The 14,567-nt window shown below is 56.9% G+C and overlaps 2 protein-coding genes across 2 annotated transcripts; one reads left to right on the top strand and one right to left on the bottom strand.

Annotated features, from left to right (window-relative positions):
- Positions 1-1,324: 1,324 nt before the first annotated feature.
- LOC120620540 (complement C1q tumor necrosis factor-related protein 8-like) lies at positions 1,325-2,832 on the top strand. Its single transcript, XM_039885601.1, has 2 exons — positions 1,325-1,526; positions 2,282-2,832. Exons 1-2 carry the CDS (start codon positions 1,325-1,327, stop codon positions 2,830-2,832), a joined length of 753 nt encoding a protein of 250 aa, XP_039741535.1.
- Positions 2,833-9,583: 6,751 nt separating this feature from the next.
- SSTR5 (somatostatin receptor 5) lies at positions 9,584-10,970 on the bottom strand. Its single transcript, XM_039885600.1, has one exon. The coding sequence runs from the start codon at positions 10,679-10,681 to the stop codon at positions 9,584-9,586; it is 1,098 nt and encodes a 365-aa protein (XP_039741534.1). The 5' UTR covers positions 10,682-10,970.
- Between the last annotated feature and the right edge of the window lie 3,597 nt (positions 10,971-14,567).

Below are 14,567 nucleotides of genomic sequence, written 5' to 3'. Positions count from 1 at the left end.
GGAGGAGGCCAGGAAGGTCTTGCAAGGTCCAGTGAGGCTGGGGGCAGGGGGACTCAGGGTCTGCTGGACTTTGGGGGTGGGGTAGAGAGAAGGGTTCCCATCTGCCAGGGAAGCTCAGCCTAGGAGTGGGTCTCAGACCCACCACGCAAGAAGAAGAACCTTGCCCTGGGCTGCAGTCCCAGAGGGCTCCCTGGAGAAGGGGGCCTGGGTCTTTGTTCAGCAAAGTTGGGCTACAGGGCAGAGTAAGAACCCCAACTTCACATGCTTGCCCTTACAGGAGACCAGCCCTGGCTGAGCCTCCTGGATGCAGCTCTGGGAAGACCACTCGCCAGGGGAAACTGACACCCACGTGCATGCAGGGCTCACCCAGGAGCCCCCAGCAGCTTCTGGTTGAACCAGGAAGTGGTGCCCCCACCTAGAATAGATAGGCCAAGTATCATGCAGGGTATTTTGGGGGAGGGGGTGTGGAGGCAGGAGGCCTAGGACTAGCGAGGGTTGAAGATCATCCTTTCCGCATCGGGGTGGGAGGGGTTCACATGGGTAGCCTCTTAAGTTGCTCTCCCTCCTTCTCCTGGGATCTCAGTTCTCCTGGTGTCCGCCCTCTGCCCAGCTAAGCAGCAGGCAGAAACTGTCTCACAAAGGCCCCACCCAACCTGGGATCCAGGCCCAGCCTTATGGGGCGAGGCACTACTCTTCAAAGCTGCCCCTCCCCAAGGGTTCTGCCTGGCCACAGGAGGGCGGGGGACTTAGAGGGTTGATTCAGAGTCCCCTTGGCCATGGCAGCTACCCCTGCATCTGCCAGGTGTGGGGTCCCCAGCCATGAGGGCTTTAGGGTCCAAGAATCCCTGACTATAGGCAGTTAGGGTGCCTGCTACAGCCCAGAGCTAAAGCCCCAGGAGGGGTAGGAGCCCACAGAAGGAACAGCCCCTGAAAAGAAGCCTAGATGGGGCGGGGCTGCCTCAGCCACTCTTGCTGGAGGCTCTGGGAGGGCAGGTGTGAATTGTCTCCTGTGCGGCCCCTTGGATTAGTGGTTGAGGAGGATTCCAAGGGCACATCCAGGTTCAGGGATGGAGATCCTTCGTCAGGGGCAGGGGCTGAACATCACAGAGGGGTGTACCAGGCACTCTGTCTGGTTCCGGATGAGGCTCTGGCCCTGCCCACTACAGCACCTCAAAGGACCCCAGCTGTGTATTCCACACGGTCCCATCTTCCGTCTCCCCAGACAAAGGGGCAGAGATGCCTGCTGTGAAGTCTGGAGCTCAGAAGGGCATCTCCTGCTCAGACGTCCTCCCCTCCTCTTCCCATCTTCTAGGCTCTGGCCCAGATGGCAGCCTCTGCCCTCCTGCTTCTCTTGGTGCTGCCTGTGGGAACCTGGCCCAGCCTGGGGCTGCCGCGGCGGCAATGCGTGCACTGCTGCCACCCAGCCTGGCCCCCGGCTGCCCCTGGTTCATACGCCCCTGAAAATGATGGGGAGTGGGTGCAGCTGCCCCGCATTCGGCCCACCATCGACATCTCAATCCTCAAAGGTGAGTGTCATGGAGAGGTGTGGTCCCACCTTGTCCCCTGTCCCCACAGGGACACCCCATAGGGACATCCACACTGAGGGGAATAGGGAGGAGGGAACAGGAGAGCAAGTCAAAGCCCCAAGGCCTTGAGTTAGTCAGAATAGCTCTGGGAAGGTACATGGGGCCTGGATGGGACACTCAGAGTTGTGACTCTTTGCCCCTGACAGCTTTGTCAAGGCCGTCTGCCCCCCAGCCACCCTCTCAAGCAGGAAGCAAAGTGGCCTGGAGACGGGGCAGTGAAGAGAGCAGGACTTGAGACTCCCTTTAATCCTGCTCACCTGCTCTGCAGTGACCCTCCCAGGCCCAGCTCCCACAGAAAGTAGGGAAGGGAAGCCTGGGTACCCCTTGGGAGAAGACAAGAGAGGATGAGTTCAAGAAGGCCTCACCCTGGGGGACTGGACAGCAGCCTCATGAAGGTTGGATTTGGGTACCAACTTCCTGGGCCCCTCGTCCTTCAAAGCCCAGTTCGGACCTTTCCTTTGGCAACTGCCTGGACCCCAGTCATTCCCACTGTCCTGCTGGTCCCCACATGACAATCTGCACAGGCCCCAGAACAACTTTGGGTTGTGGTTCATTGCCCTGTGTGAGGGGTGGGTTAGCACCTGCCTTACAGACAAAGAAACTGAGGTTTGGGGAGGTGAGGTCACTTGCAAGGCCACATGGCCAGCAAGTGGATCCCAAGCCTTGACCAGAGGCTTCTGCTTGCTCCCCTGCAGGTGAGAAGGGAGAGGCAGGGGTCAGAGGTCGCTCTGGTAGGAGCGGAAAGGAGGGCCCACCAGGCTTCCGGGGCCTCCAGGGCCGCAAGGGCCAGAAGGGACAGGTGGGGCCACCAGGTGCTCCATGCCATCGTGCCTACGCTGCATTCTCTGTGGGCAGGCGTGAGGGGCTGCACAGCGCTGATGCCTTTCAGGCCGTGCCCTTCGACACGGAGTTGGTGAACCTGGATAGCGCCTTCGACCTGGCCTCTGGCCACTTCTTCTGTGCTGTGCCCGGTGTGTACTTCCTGAGCCTCACCGTGCATACCTGGAATTACAAGGAGACCTACCTGCACATCATGTGCAACAAGCAGGCCACAGCCGTGCTGTATGCACAGCCCAGTGAGCGCAGCGTCATGCAGACTCAGAGCCTGCTACTGCCGCTGGCTGCTGGTGACACTGTCTGGGTGCGCATGTTCCAGCGTGACCGCGATAATGCCATTTATGGAGAACATGGGGACCTCTACATCACCTTCAGTGGCCACCTGGTCAAGCCAACCACCGAGCTCTAACTGCTGCAGAGAAGCCCCCACGTCACGCCCAACCCTTCATTGGCACTCACTCCCCGGACACCCCCAGCCCAAACTTACCCTCACAGCTGAGGATGGATGCCAGCAGTGCTTGAGTACTGACAATATGTAGTGATTGAGCACCGACTTGTGTGCAGATGCTGAGCTGAGTGCCAGAGGTGTGGCAGGAACGAGACGGACTCGGAGCCTGCCCTGGTGGGGACTGGCACAGACCGAATGTTCACACAAGAAATTTGGGATGAAGACCATAGGCATGGGCATGCTGGCAGGGGCAGCGGGGGGAGGCGGAGCACCTCTGCGCGTGATGGAGTTTTCCTCCTGGTTGAGCGATTATCCTGCTAATAAAGGGCTGTAGAGTTATTTGCAAAGCACCTACTGGGTGTTGGGCTGGATACAGGGGAGGCCAGGGGTCAAATGCAGATGCCGTCCCTCTCAGAGCTGATTCTAGCAGAAAATTTGCTAAATTCCAGGGGTACAAATGGGGTGGGGATGAGAGTCATGTCCTGGGATGGACACACAGTCCAGTTCTGATGGGCTGATTTTCCGGGGCTCTTGGTGTCCTCTCATCTGTCTGGAATGGGCTGGGTGGTGGAGGAATACTATATCTTAATGTGCATCAGAGCCCAGGGGAGCCCCACACCCCCATTGTGTCACCTCACACTTAGATGTGGCTGAAATTGGGGCCTGGCAGTGACGGAGAAGTCAGTGGGCCATACCCAGTCCTGCAGGCAAGGGCGTAAGTGGAGCTTGGCCACGCTCACTCCACAAGAGGCCTCGATCCGCCCCATGGGTTGGAGCCATCAGGCTGCCCTACCCTAAAGTCCACTCTGAGTCTCTTCCTTTCTTGCCGCATGTCTTCCAGCCACTCCAGAAGCTTCTGCCTAGTCCCTCTGGCCCCATCACTGCCACCTCTTCCCTGGGTCCTCCTCTAGCATCTGCTTCCATGGCTGCTCTCTCCTGAGCAAGGATTCTGGGGCAATGAGGCATCCGGGCCCTGGCAGGAGCAGAGTCTGGAATCACTAGAGCCTGGCAAGCTGGCTGAGGTCCTGAGCCATGTGAAGCTGCAGGCTGGCCAGCTGAGCAAAAGATGTAGGAGGCCTCATAGAGGGAGAGGCCATAGGCCACCAACTTGGGCTTGAGAGGTGGTAGTTAGTGGCTGCTGGCAGCCCCAGGCCCCTCTCTCCTGAGGAGCAGGCTGCCCACCAGGGGCCTCATGGGTGCTAGACAGGCATAAGCCTCCTTCAGTCCTCATTCACCTTTGGGGCCCAGGGCCCACAGAGCACTCAGACCTGGCTGGTCTTCCTCTCCTTCCGCCCCTCCCACCGGAACCCCAGCCCATCGTTAGATGAGCTCCACATTTGCCTGACTCTGGGGCTGAGGATCCTTCCTCAGACAGTCAGCTGATGGGGGTGGTGGAAAGGGGATGGAAACCTCCTCATCCATTTCACCCCCTCATCCTTGTGCTGGGGGAGGGGACGAATCAGGAATGCGAAGGCTGGACAAGACCCCACTATGGTACATGGCAGGCAGCAGCAGGACTCTGGCGGGGAGGAGGGGGGAGTGTTGTTATGGCCAAGGACTCGGGATAGGATGTCCTGGGCTGGAAAAGCCACATACAGGATACACCAGATACAGGAGTGGGGCTGGGAGGGGCCCCAGGACACTGAGTTGGGTGGAGCCTCAAGCTGAACTTTGGCCCTTTGGCCTGTGTCTTTTTATAGCTGGGAGAGCCAGACATGCCCCGGGTGCTTGGCAACCTGCAGATGCATCAAGTGCAAGTGCTAAAAGGGGCCGAGGTGGTAGAGAGGGTTCTGCAGTAGAGACAAAGATGACTGAACAGAAATGGGGGTCTGTGGGGTGATTGGAAGGACCCCAGCCACCCTCTGTCTCCCCAGGTCCTGGACTCCCTTTCTACCCTGACCAAGACCCCCAGGCTCCCTGTGTGCTTCTGGCCAGCCTGGCCAGGAGGGGGCAGGAGGGAAACCTCTGTCTGCCAGCTTCAAACCAAGCTTGCATTCTTTCCAGCCTGCTGGGTGCTAAGGGCCTCTGTCAGGGCCCCCAGAGCAGCAGTGGTGAGGCCTAGAACGCAGGTGGGGAGTGGCAGCTGCCCTAAGCGGGGATAGTCTGCAGATCTGGCACCCACTTCACCTCTTTTAACCTCAAGGCATGAATCCGGCCATCCACTTGGCTTGGACAGGGAGATACGAAGGCAACCAGGCCAAGCCTTGAGGGAAAGGCCCGGCCCCAGCTGCTGACCCAGGAAGGCAGAGCAGGTCAGGCCAAGAAGGGTGTCTGACAACCTCCAGTACAAAGGCCACTACATCCTCAGAGAACCAGGGGCTGATGGGACATGCTCTGAGTGTGGCTAAGACCCCCACTGAGAGCCTCAGTGCAAGCTGGGGGACATGCCAGGGGACACTGCTGGTAGGTCCAGGACAAGAAGGCATTCTCCCACACACCCTTCAGGCTTATTTATTTTTAAAAATGACTAAGAACTGGGGGGTGGAGGCAGGGTGGGGAACAGGATGAGGCAGTCACCCTCTCTGCAAAGCGATAAAGGTCACCCTCGGTAAGAGGCTGAAGACACAAAAATTAATGAGGCCCACTGCCGCCCTGCCCACTTAGAAGAAGGGAATTGATCCCAATCAGAGTAGCGAAGGGGAAGCCCCCGCTGTGTGACTCGGCTGTAATCAGGGACGAACACACGTGGGTCATGAGAAGAAAGCTGGAAAATCACTGAATACAAGGACCTTCGCCTGAGAGATGGGATCCAGTCAGGGAGTCAGTTTATCCATATTAGTTGATCTGTTTAGTGGAATCCCAATAAAACATCCATTTTTAAAACTTAGGTGAGATTCATATAACATAAAATTTATCATTTTAAAGAGAACAGTTCAGTGACATTTAGCACTTTCACAATGTTGTGCAATCACCACCTTTTCTAGAACAGTCTCATCATCCCCGAAGAAACCCTGACCCCACTAACAATCACTCCATACCGCTCCCCTAGCCCTTGCCTGTGTGTGCAAACTTCAGGGAAGAGCTCCTCAGAGACAGGGCCTCATTGCCCTTTCCTGAAGCAGGGGCCAGGGGAGGGAGGTTTGCTCAGGCAGAGCACCTGACCCCCGCCCAGTGGCTCAACAGTGGGACATACCCAGGTGCCCAGACCAGATGGTGCCCCCGTACCCCACCCCATTGGCGCAAATCTGGCAAATGCATAGCTGCAATGCCATCTTCAGGACAGAGAAGGTGGGCCTTGCACAGGGAGGAGCAAGGGGCCTGGAGGGGGCTGAGAGCCCCAGGACAGGGATGAGCAGGGAGGACGATGCCCCTCAGGCGCCTTAGGACCTTCAAGGTAAGGCCCCACCTGGGCAGAGCCCCCATCCCTCAATGACGCTCAGTTATTTATTCAACACCCTTCTGGGTTGTGGTAGCCAGACCAGCCCTCAGGAGACAGGATGGCATCAGCTAATCTATACAGGACAGGTCAGTAACCTTGGCCTCAACAGAGGGGAAGCAGCAGAGTGAGGCTTGGGGACCCCAGCCAGCCACGGTGGAAGAGGGATCATGAATGAGATGAGGGTCTCTCCAGGCCCTCATCTCCACCCAGCCCTAAGATTCAGCATTCTGCAGAGTTCTGGAAGGTTCTGCAGGGGCTGATAAGTCACCAGCAAAGATCCTAATCTTCCCATCATTCAGTCTCCCTGTCGCCCCCAAAGGACATCTCTGTTCAGGCCTCAGGTTCCTGTGGGAAGTCCTTCCTTGTGTCTACCAGGTGTCCATCCATCTAGCCCCAGGATAGCTGATGCGGTGGGGTGGGGGAGCGGCGAGCCTTCCTGACCCCTCCTCAGGACGCTACCCAGGGCATCCCAGCTTATCTCCTGCTGATGGGGGTTGGGCTGGGAGCATAGCCTTGCTCAGCCCCAGGGCGGGCCGGCCTCAGTTTCCTTCATGCTGGGGATGCAGCAACTGCTCTGCCTGTGGGGGCTGCACTACAGTCACACCACAGGCCCCTGCCCTGCCAGACAAACAGACCCCTTCTGTCTATGTGCCCCATCCCAGAGGCAGCCTCATCTTGTCCCCAGGGGCCGGATTTCCTGAGCAAGGTCACTGTGGAAGCCACTGGAGCCTGCCAGCCAATAAAACCCATCGATGTGGAGAGAGAGCTCATAAAACAGGTCACCACTCCTAGAGGGTATGAGTTCTGTGCTATCCCTTCCCCACTCGGGGCTGGGACCAGGACCTGCAAGCAGTGCAGTGGCTCTGTGGTCCCCACAGCTGTCCCTACCCTGTGTTGGGTGCAGGAGAGCAGCGGCTAGGCTGGGCTACCTCCCTTGGCCTACCTTGCCAGGTCCACTGGCTCCCAGGACGCATGTTCCTCCTGGGTCACTCCTGCTCTGCCCCTAGGCCCTGAGGGTGGGTCATTGTTCCCTCCTGCTCGGTGGCCAACACTCTCCTGGAGGGTCAGGGATTGTTCACACTAGCCAAGCTTCTTCCCAGCTCCAGGCCAGCCTGGGGTGGGGCTGGTCAGAGTCCCCTGGAACATTCCATAGGCTCCTCTACCTACTGGATCCATCAGTACTGGATCCAGGTGCCCTACACATACACACTCGCACACACTCTTACACATGCATATGCACACACGCACACCCCTCTCTGTCAGGAACAGATTAGGGCACCGCTGGTGTCTGTACTCCCCACAATATACTCTCTCAGCTGGCACCACTGTTAAATCAATTGGAGAAATTGATCCAGGCAGAGATTTCTGAGCCATCTGCTTGCTCCCAAAGCCATTCTGAGGGGACATACTTTGCATTCAGATCCAGGGGAGTCCTGACTATGGGGTGGGGGCAACAAGTTGGATGGGCTTCAGTTTCTCCTGGGGCATCCTCCCCAGATGCTAGTCCCTAGGGCAGGGTGGCGGTGGGTTTGGCCAGCAGCTCCAATGCCGGGCTCTGTGTGCCCCACATAGAGGAGCCACCTCCACCCCCTGGAACTGAGACCAGGAGTAGCAGAGACTCAGCCTGGGGCCCTGGAGGCAGCCGGGTTCCCACACACCCAGAGACAGCCCCAAAGCAGCCTCCCACTGTCTGCACCCACCAGCCATTGAAGGAGGTGACCCCTGTATCCTTGAGGCCAAATCCTGATCCCAACCCTCCCAGAAGTGAGGCGGCCACCCACACCCAGCCCCAAGGCAAATGCCCATCAATTCTTTTAATTCCGATTGTTTGCACCTTGCACTGAGTTATCATCTAAGTGCCTGCTGACCACTTCCAGCTGGGTGTTTGCCCACCCACATCCCGCTGCCTCCTATCCACTCTGATTTGCACCAACTTCGATCGGCTCCAGGGACAATATTTGCTTTGGGAAAGAGTCAAACATTTATTCTCTAATTTATTCAGGAGAGCTGTTGTCAAACACTAGCGCCCTCATTATGTCTTTGGGTTTCCAGGGCTTGGCCTCTGTCCGGGGTGGGTGCCAAGGCCCAGGCAGCGCTGAGCATCCTTTCCGCTGCCCAGCATGGCTCCCCCTGCTCCCTGTGCCCTTCTGAGGGCTGGGGTCCAGCTCTGGGCTGACAGAGGAAGGAAGCTCCAACAAGGTGGCCCTGGTCAGGGCTGTCCCAGACAGGATGCCTGCAGGTCGAGCGAGTCCCTGCGCTCTGGTCCAGCCTCGAATAGAGGCCCATGGCACCCAGAACCCCAGCAAGGCTTGAGTAGGCATCTTCTCTGGGACCCCATTGTGGGTCTGGGGCTGCAGAAGTTGCCGGCATTTCTAGGGGGTGGATGGAACCACTCTAGTCTGGGGAACGAAGAATTCCTCATGGGCCTGGCATTTGCTGGCATTTACATCCACCCACACAGCCTTTCCAAGCGGCTGCTATTTGTACTGAGAGGCCACTCCCCCAACTGCTGTCTGACTATTTCTCCTCTTCTGCTTCTGAACCCCTCCCTCTCCAGGCCAGAGCCCCTGCTGAAAGCAGAAGAGATGGCTGTAGGTTCCCATGTACTCACCTGCCCCCTCCCTAAGACAATCACTCCCGGTGCCCCAGGCCCCCTGCACTGGGCCCCTTTGGACACCTGTGGCCCTCTACCTACTCAGAAGCCTGGGAGCCGACTCTCCACCCCAAACCTCAGCCTCTCGCTCGCTCTCTCTCTCTGTGCTCGTTGCCTTCCGCACCCACTCCCACTGTGAAATCACTGGTCTCCATTCCTTGTTCCCCCCACCAGGGGACAGGGGCCAACAGGAAGGGAGATGCAACAGCAGGGGGTGGGCAGGCAGCTGGAGTCTCCTCTGCCATCCATCGACCTAGCTGCCCTGGGGGCATTTGCAGCTTTGTCCCTCACACCTGCCACCTCCAAAGTCAATAACTCCTAGATCCCAAAAGGTAGAGGGAGTGTGGAGACCCAGGCCAGAGTGTAGCACATTGTCTTTAATTTCACAGAGTAGCACTTGGCGCTGACCAGGTGAATCGATGCTGACCAGGTGACACGGGGCTGACCTGAGGAGGAGCACAGGTGATGAGAGGGTGGAGGCTGGGCTGGTGGTGGTCACCAGCTCACACTAACTCCCCTGGCCTGGGAGGCTGGCACAAGCTGTCCTCACACCATGGAAAGCATCCAGGCTGCTGGGGGGCACTTCAGTAGGCCCCCATGTCTTGGGGGAGGGCTTGGGCCGGCAGGAAATTTAGACCAGGCAGGGGCAGGGCCCACCAGGTGCTGCCCACCTGTGACTCTCACAACCTGCTGGTCTGCATGAGCCCGTTGACCTCAGAGCTGCGTGCAGCCAGTGTGGCCTGCTGCGGTCGGCTGCTCTTGTCAAGCCGTGGCTCCGTGGCATCCACATCCTCGGTGCCATAGCCCTTGCGGAAGCACAGAACCTTCCGGAAGCTCTGGCGGAAGTTGTCAGAGAGGAAGCCGTAGAGCACAGGGTTGGCACAGCTGTTGGCATAGGACAGGATGACCACGAAGAAGTAGGCACCGGCGGCGGCAGGCTCCTCTGGCAGGACGACAGCCAGGTTGACGATGTTGATGATGAAGAAGGGCAGCCAGCAGCCCACGAACACCAGCACCACCACGACCACCATGCGCGTCACCTTGCGCTCCGAGCGCCGCCGCGTGGAGCCCACGCGCACACCTGACGCCTTCACCTTCACCACAATGAGCAGGTAGCACAGACAGATGACCAGCAGCGGCCCAAAGAAGCCCAGCACAGACGTGTAGATGATGAAGATGGCGCCCCATAGGCCCACGGGCTCTGGCCAGCTGAGGTTGCAGGTGTCCCAGCCCTCCTGGATGTCTGCGAAGACCACCAGTGGCAGAGACATGAGCAGCGAGAAGGCCCAGACCGCAGCACTGGCCAGCTTGGCCACCCGTGGGCGACGCCACCGCGAGGAGCGGATGGGGTGGACAACAGCCAGGTAGCGGTCCACGCTCATGACCGTCAGGCAGAAGATGCTGGTGAACTGGTTGATGCCGTCCAATGTCATAACCAGGCGACACAGCACAGGGCCAAAGGGCCAGTAGGAGACAGCGTTCTGAGTGGCCAGGAAGGGCAGCCCCAGCATGAGGAGCACGTCGGCCACGGCCAGGTTGAGGATGTAGATGTTGGTGACCGTCTTCATCTTGGCGTGGCGCAGCACCACGTAGATGACCAGCGTGTTGCCGCCCAGCCCCACCGAGCACACCAGCAGGTAGAGCACTGGCACCACGACGGCTCGGGCCCCTGGGGAGGGCACCGGCCCTGCCATCGTCCCGTTCTCGCCGCCTGCACCGGCGGCCACCAAGGAGGTGTTCCAGCCCACTGATGTGGAAGTGGAGAACAGAGTCTCCATCTCAGGGCAGGGCCTGTCCTCTCTGCAAGAGGAGAAGGGAGGATGCGGGCGATTAATCGCATGGCCTGGCACTTCCTCCCTTGGGCCCCGCCTGCCCCAGGAGGCACAGGATTACCCCACGTCGCAGGGTAAACATGATCACTCATGTTCGACTAGGCTAGAAATCACATTAGACAAATTGTTTGGAAAACAAGCCCAGAAAGGAAGGAACAGAGGGACAGCTGCTGTGAGTCGAGACATCGAGACGTCTGTTGATACCACGGTGGCTTCCAGACACCTGACCATCCCTACACCCGCTACTGCCCCAGGATTAAGAAATGCTGTCATTGCTGTGGAGGTGATGGACCCCGCCCCAGAGCCCAGGCCAGTAATGTGTCCCTCAAAGCTGCAATGACAGCACATCATGCAGCTGTTTCCCAGGTCATTTCCTTGGCCCACATGCAGCAGCAGGTGGGCTGGCTGGCAGCTGTGGGGGGCAGGGAAACCAACTCCTCTTGGTCACATGGCCAAGGCTCTGTCAGGGTGACACAGATGCCTCTCACCAGGGAACGGCGTTACCGGGAGCCAGGTGGCCACTGGCAAAACCTCTGCAGCCTGAGATCTGGCTCCTTGGCCACGTGGAAGGCCTGGCACCCTCCTGATGGTTTCGGGAGGTCACCCAGAGTTCGGCTTTGGGGTTGCCCAGGAGAGCAGGGCTCAGTGGGCGTTATTGCATTTCTAGCTGGCATCAGTTGGTTGTGAGTGTGAGGGGCGTCCTTGAGTCTGAGGCCAACACCATCTCACTGTGACATCACTACCCCGACCTCACAGGTAAGGGACTGAGGACAGCAGGGGTCACCTCCCCAAGGAACCTCAGGACAGGTGGAAAGGGACAGGGAGAGTGATTAGGAGGCTGAGACTGGGCCCCTCACAACCAGTTGATGCCAGCTGGAAGAGCAGCAATGCCCACCAAGCCCTGCTCTCCTGGGTGACCCCAAAACCAGACTCTGGTTGACCTCCTGGAACCATCAGGAGGGTGCCAGGCCTTCTACGTGGCCGAAGTGCCAGACCTCAGGCTGCAGAGGCATTGCCAGTGTCCACCTGGCTCCCGGGAACACCGTCCCCTGGTAAGAGGCAGGGCGCTGGCCATATGGCCAGGAGGAGTTGGTTTCCCTGCTCCCCACAGCTGCCAGCCAGCCCACCTGCTGCATGATGTGCTGTAATTGCAGCTTTGAGGAACACCCTTCTGACATGGGCTCTGTGGTGGGGTCCATCACCTCCACAGCAATGACAATATATCTCGAGTCCCAGGCAGAAGGCACAGTGCAAGAACTGACAAAGAGGAACTCCACACACGTAGTAAATAGGGAACACAAAATGGACTGAATAATCACAGCTAATTATAGCCCATGCCACAGGCCAGGAGAAAATGCGTGTACACGCGCGTGCACGTGTGTGTGGAGGGAGAGAAAGAGAGAGAAGCAGACATTGGGAGACGGAGTGTGAATCGGGACAATATGGGGAGAGTGGGTGGAAGGAAAGACTTTAGCTTTGTGCATGGGGTTTTGTAGAGAAAGAGCTGAGGCAAAGACAGGAAAACATTAACATTTGTAGTTCAAGGTGATGGGCACATGTGTATTTGTTATAGAGTTTTTGTACTTTTCTATGTTTGAAATAGTTCATAAAAATGGTGATGCTCAAGAGAAAATAAACACCTCCACTGACAAGAGGGAAAGAAGAAAGGGGGTATAGGTGGGGCCCCACTACTCAGGGGATAGGGGTTTAGCGGGAAGCCTAAGTGCTCCTGGAGGCTCCCAGGCAAGGGCCTAAAAGAGGCTGGAAAGGGCCATGATGACCTTGTCAGGGTCACTTAAGCTCAGCGGCCCCCTAGAGCCCTGCTCAGTTGACCCACAGTGCCCCTTAGTCACCTCAGAACAGAGGATGTGCCCAGCAGCTGTCAGTCCTGGGTTGGGGGAGGCAATTGAAATCTGGTAGACAAGTGGTGGTGGGGCAGCCCAGGATAAATGACAATGACAATGACAGAAAGAAACCCTCTGCTCCTGATGGGCGGACACACCAGAATTTCCAAGTTCACTTGGCTAACCCACGCTAGGAAACATGACCTAGAAAATTAACAATGGGAAGGTGGCCCGATGGATTCATTTCAGGTGAAATAAAAATATTATGACTTAACAAGCATGCCCACGATATGTTCGATGTATTTAGGATCCTCAATAAGGCATAGATAAAAATACCGTGAAATAAATTTGGCTTCTGTTTAAGAAGTAAATGAGCAAAGTGTCTATTTTTCGAAAATTACAACTCTTGGTGTGAAAAATCATCCTTTGAAAAAAAAACTCACAAAAGTCAGAATCAACTCCAGTCTGGTATAGTTGAAGAGAGAATCAACAAATTGGAAGAGGGGCTTAAGGAGTCCCTCAGCGCATGATGCAGAGGAGGATGCAGTGGGCTCTGAGCACTGGGAGGAGGGCGCAGACGCATTATTCAGAGAAGATGGCTGGGCACCTGTGGAACTAACTCACCACAATTACTGCGCCTGCTTCTTGGAACATAATTCTGCAAGAGCCATTATTCGGAGGTGGCAATCTTCTTAGTCATCGAAATTACACACTCATGGGAAAATTGTCCGTAGGGCCCTTTCTCTTGTGGGTGGGAGAGTCGATGGTGGAGGGGGACTGTGGAGCCAACTATGAGCTAATGCTGGGGCTTTCTGACTCAGAGCCCCCACCAGGAAGAGCCCACCCACCGCTCAAAAGCGCAAACCTGTCCTGAGCAGAATAAAATAGCAGAATAAACGTAGACATAAAATAGTGTCAGAGTTGACCTACAGAGCATCAAGGACAGAAGAAAATCCTAAAGAATGCCAGTGGGGAGACAAGAGGAAATCCACAAGGAGTGAGGACGAGGACAGGCTCCTTCAGCTATGGGAGCCACAGGAGCCAGTGGGAGAAACTGTCACCTGGATTCCTCACCAGGAGGGGAAAGAGATATTTTCTGTGTTTCCCTGCATTTGGTGCTCCCGAGAGTGAGCCCCCTGCTGTGTGTTGTGACCTGGTGTGAGATATGCAACAAAAACTCTATTTTAAAAAGGCTGAAGTATGATGTTTGGGGACAACTGCATTTCAAGACAAAGCTGGAGCCCCTTAGTCGGAAGGGGTATTCCTGTGTTGAGGAAGCTCACGCTTCCCAGGTATGTCTATCCGGGAGGAAGGTCTCCGGGACCCTCAGAGAAGGGCCACTCGCAGGCCTACTCCTGCAACAGGGGTAGGCCTGCTGGTCTCGCCTCCCCATGCCTGGTGCAGAGGGGCCCTTTCTCACATTTTAAAAGAAATACCTTAGAAAGGGTTTTTGGCTCATTCTGCGTGGGACTCAAGGGGCAGGGTGGGGAATAAGGAGCCCCCTGAAGGTATTCTGTTGGCCCATGAGGGGAGAGGTGCTCAGATGCACCCAGAGCCTGGGTTCTGAGCATGGTGTGACTGAATGCATGTTTGATTCTAAATCAGATCTGCATCTTGTCTTCATAAAGCTTTTGGCTGCTCAGGGCTCTTCTGAGACTCCTGCCAGGCACCCAGACTGCCCAGAACCCAGAGTAGGCAGAGACTGTCAGGGCCCCCCTGCCATCTCCCCCAAACACCCCACCTCCTGAGTTAGACTTCAGAGCAGAGCAGAACAAAATTAGGCCACTATTATTGCGCCTGCCTCTTGGGAACATAATTCTGCAAGAGCCATTGACCAGTGTGATATCTTCTTAGTCATAGAAATTTACACACTCATGGGAAAATTGTCCGTAGGGCCCTTTCTCTTGTGGGTGGGAGAGTCGATGGTGGAGGGGGACTGTGGAGCCAACTATGAGCTAATGCTGGGGCTTTCTGACTCAGAGCCCCCA

Source organism: Pteropus medius, unplaced genomic scaffold (assembly GCF_902729225.1).
Source record: "Pteropus medius unplaced genomic scaffold, Ma_sr-lr_union100, whole genome shotgun sequence".
NCBI classification, from domain to species: domain Eukaryota; kingdom Metazoa; phylum Chordata; class Mammalia; order Chiroptera; family Pteropodidae; genus Pteropus; species Pteropus medius.
Note: the sequence above shows the minus strand (reverse complement) of the source record. Positions and strands in the feature narration are given on the sequence as shown.

Bases quoted from the DNA above. Each gene is read 5' to 3' on its own strand.
- SSTR5 (XM_039885600.1), bottom strand. From the start codon at position 10,681: ATGGAGACTCTGTTCTCCACTTCCACATCAGTGGGCTGGAACACCTCC.
- LOC120620540 (XM_039885601.1), top strand. From the start codon at position 1,325: ATGGCAGCCTCTGCCCTCCTGCTTCTCTTGGTGCTGCCTGTGGGAACC. The intron at 1,527-2,281 runs GTGAGTGTCATG...GCTCCCCTGCAG, and splicing joins CGACATCTCAATCCTCAAAG to GTGAGAAGGGAGAGGCAGGG.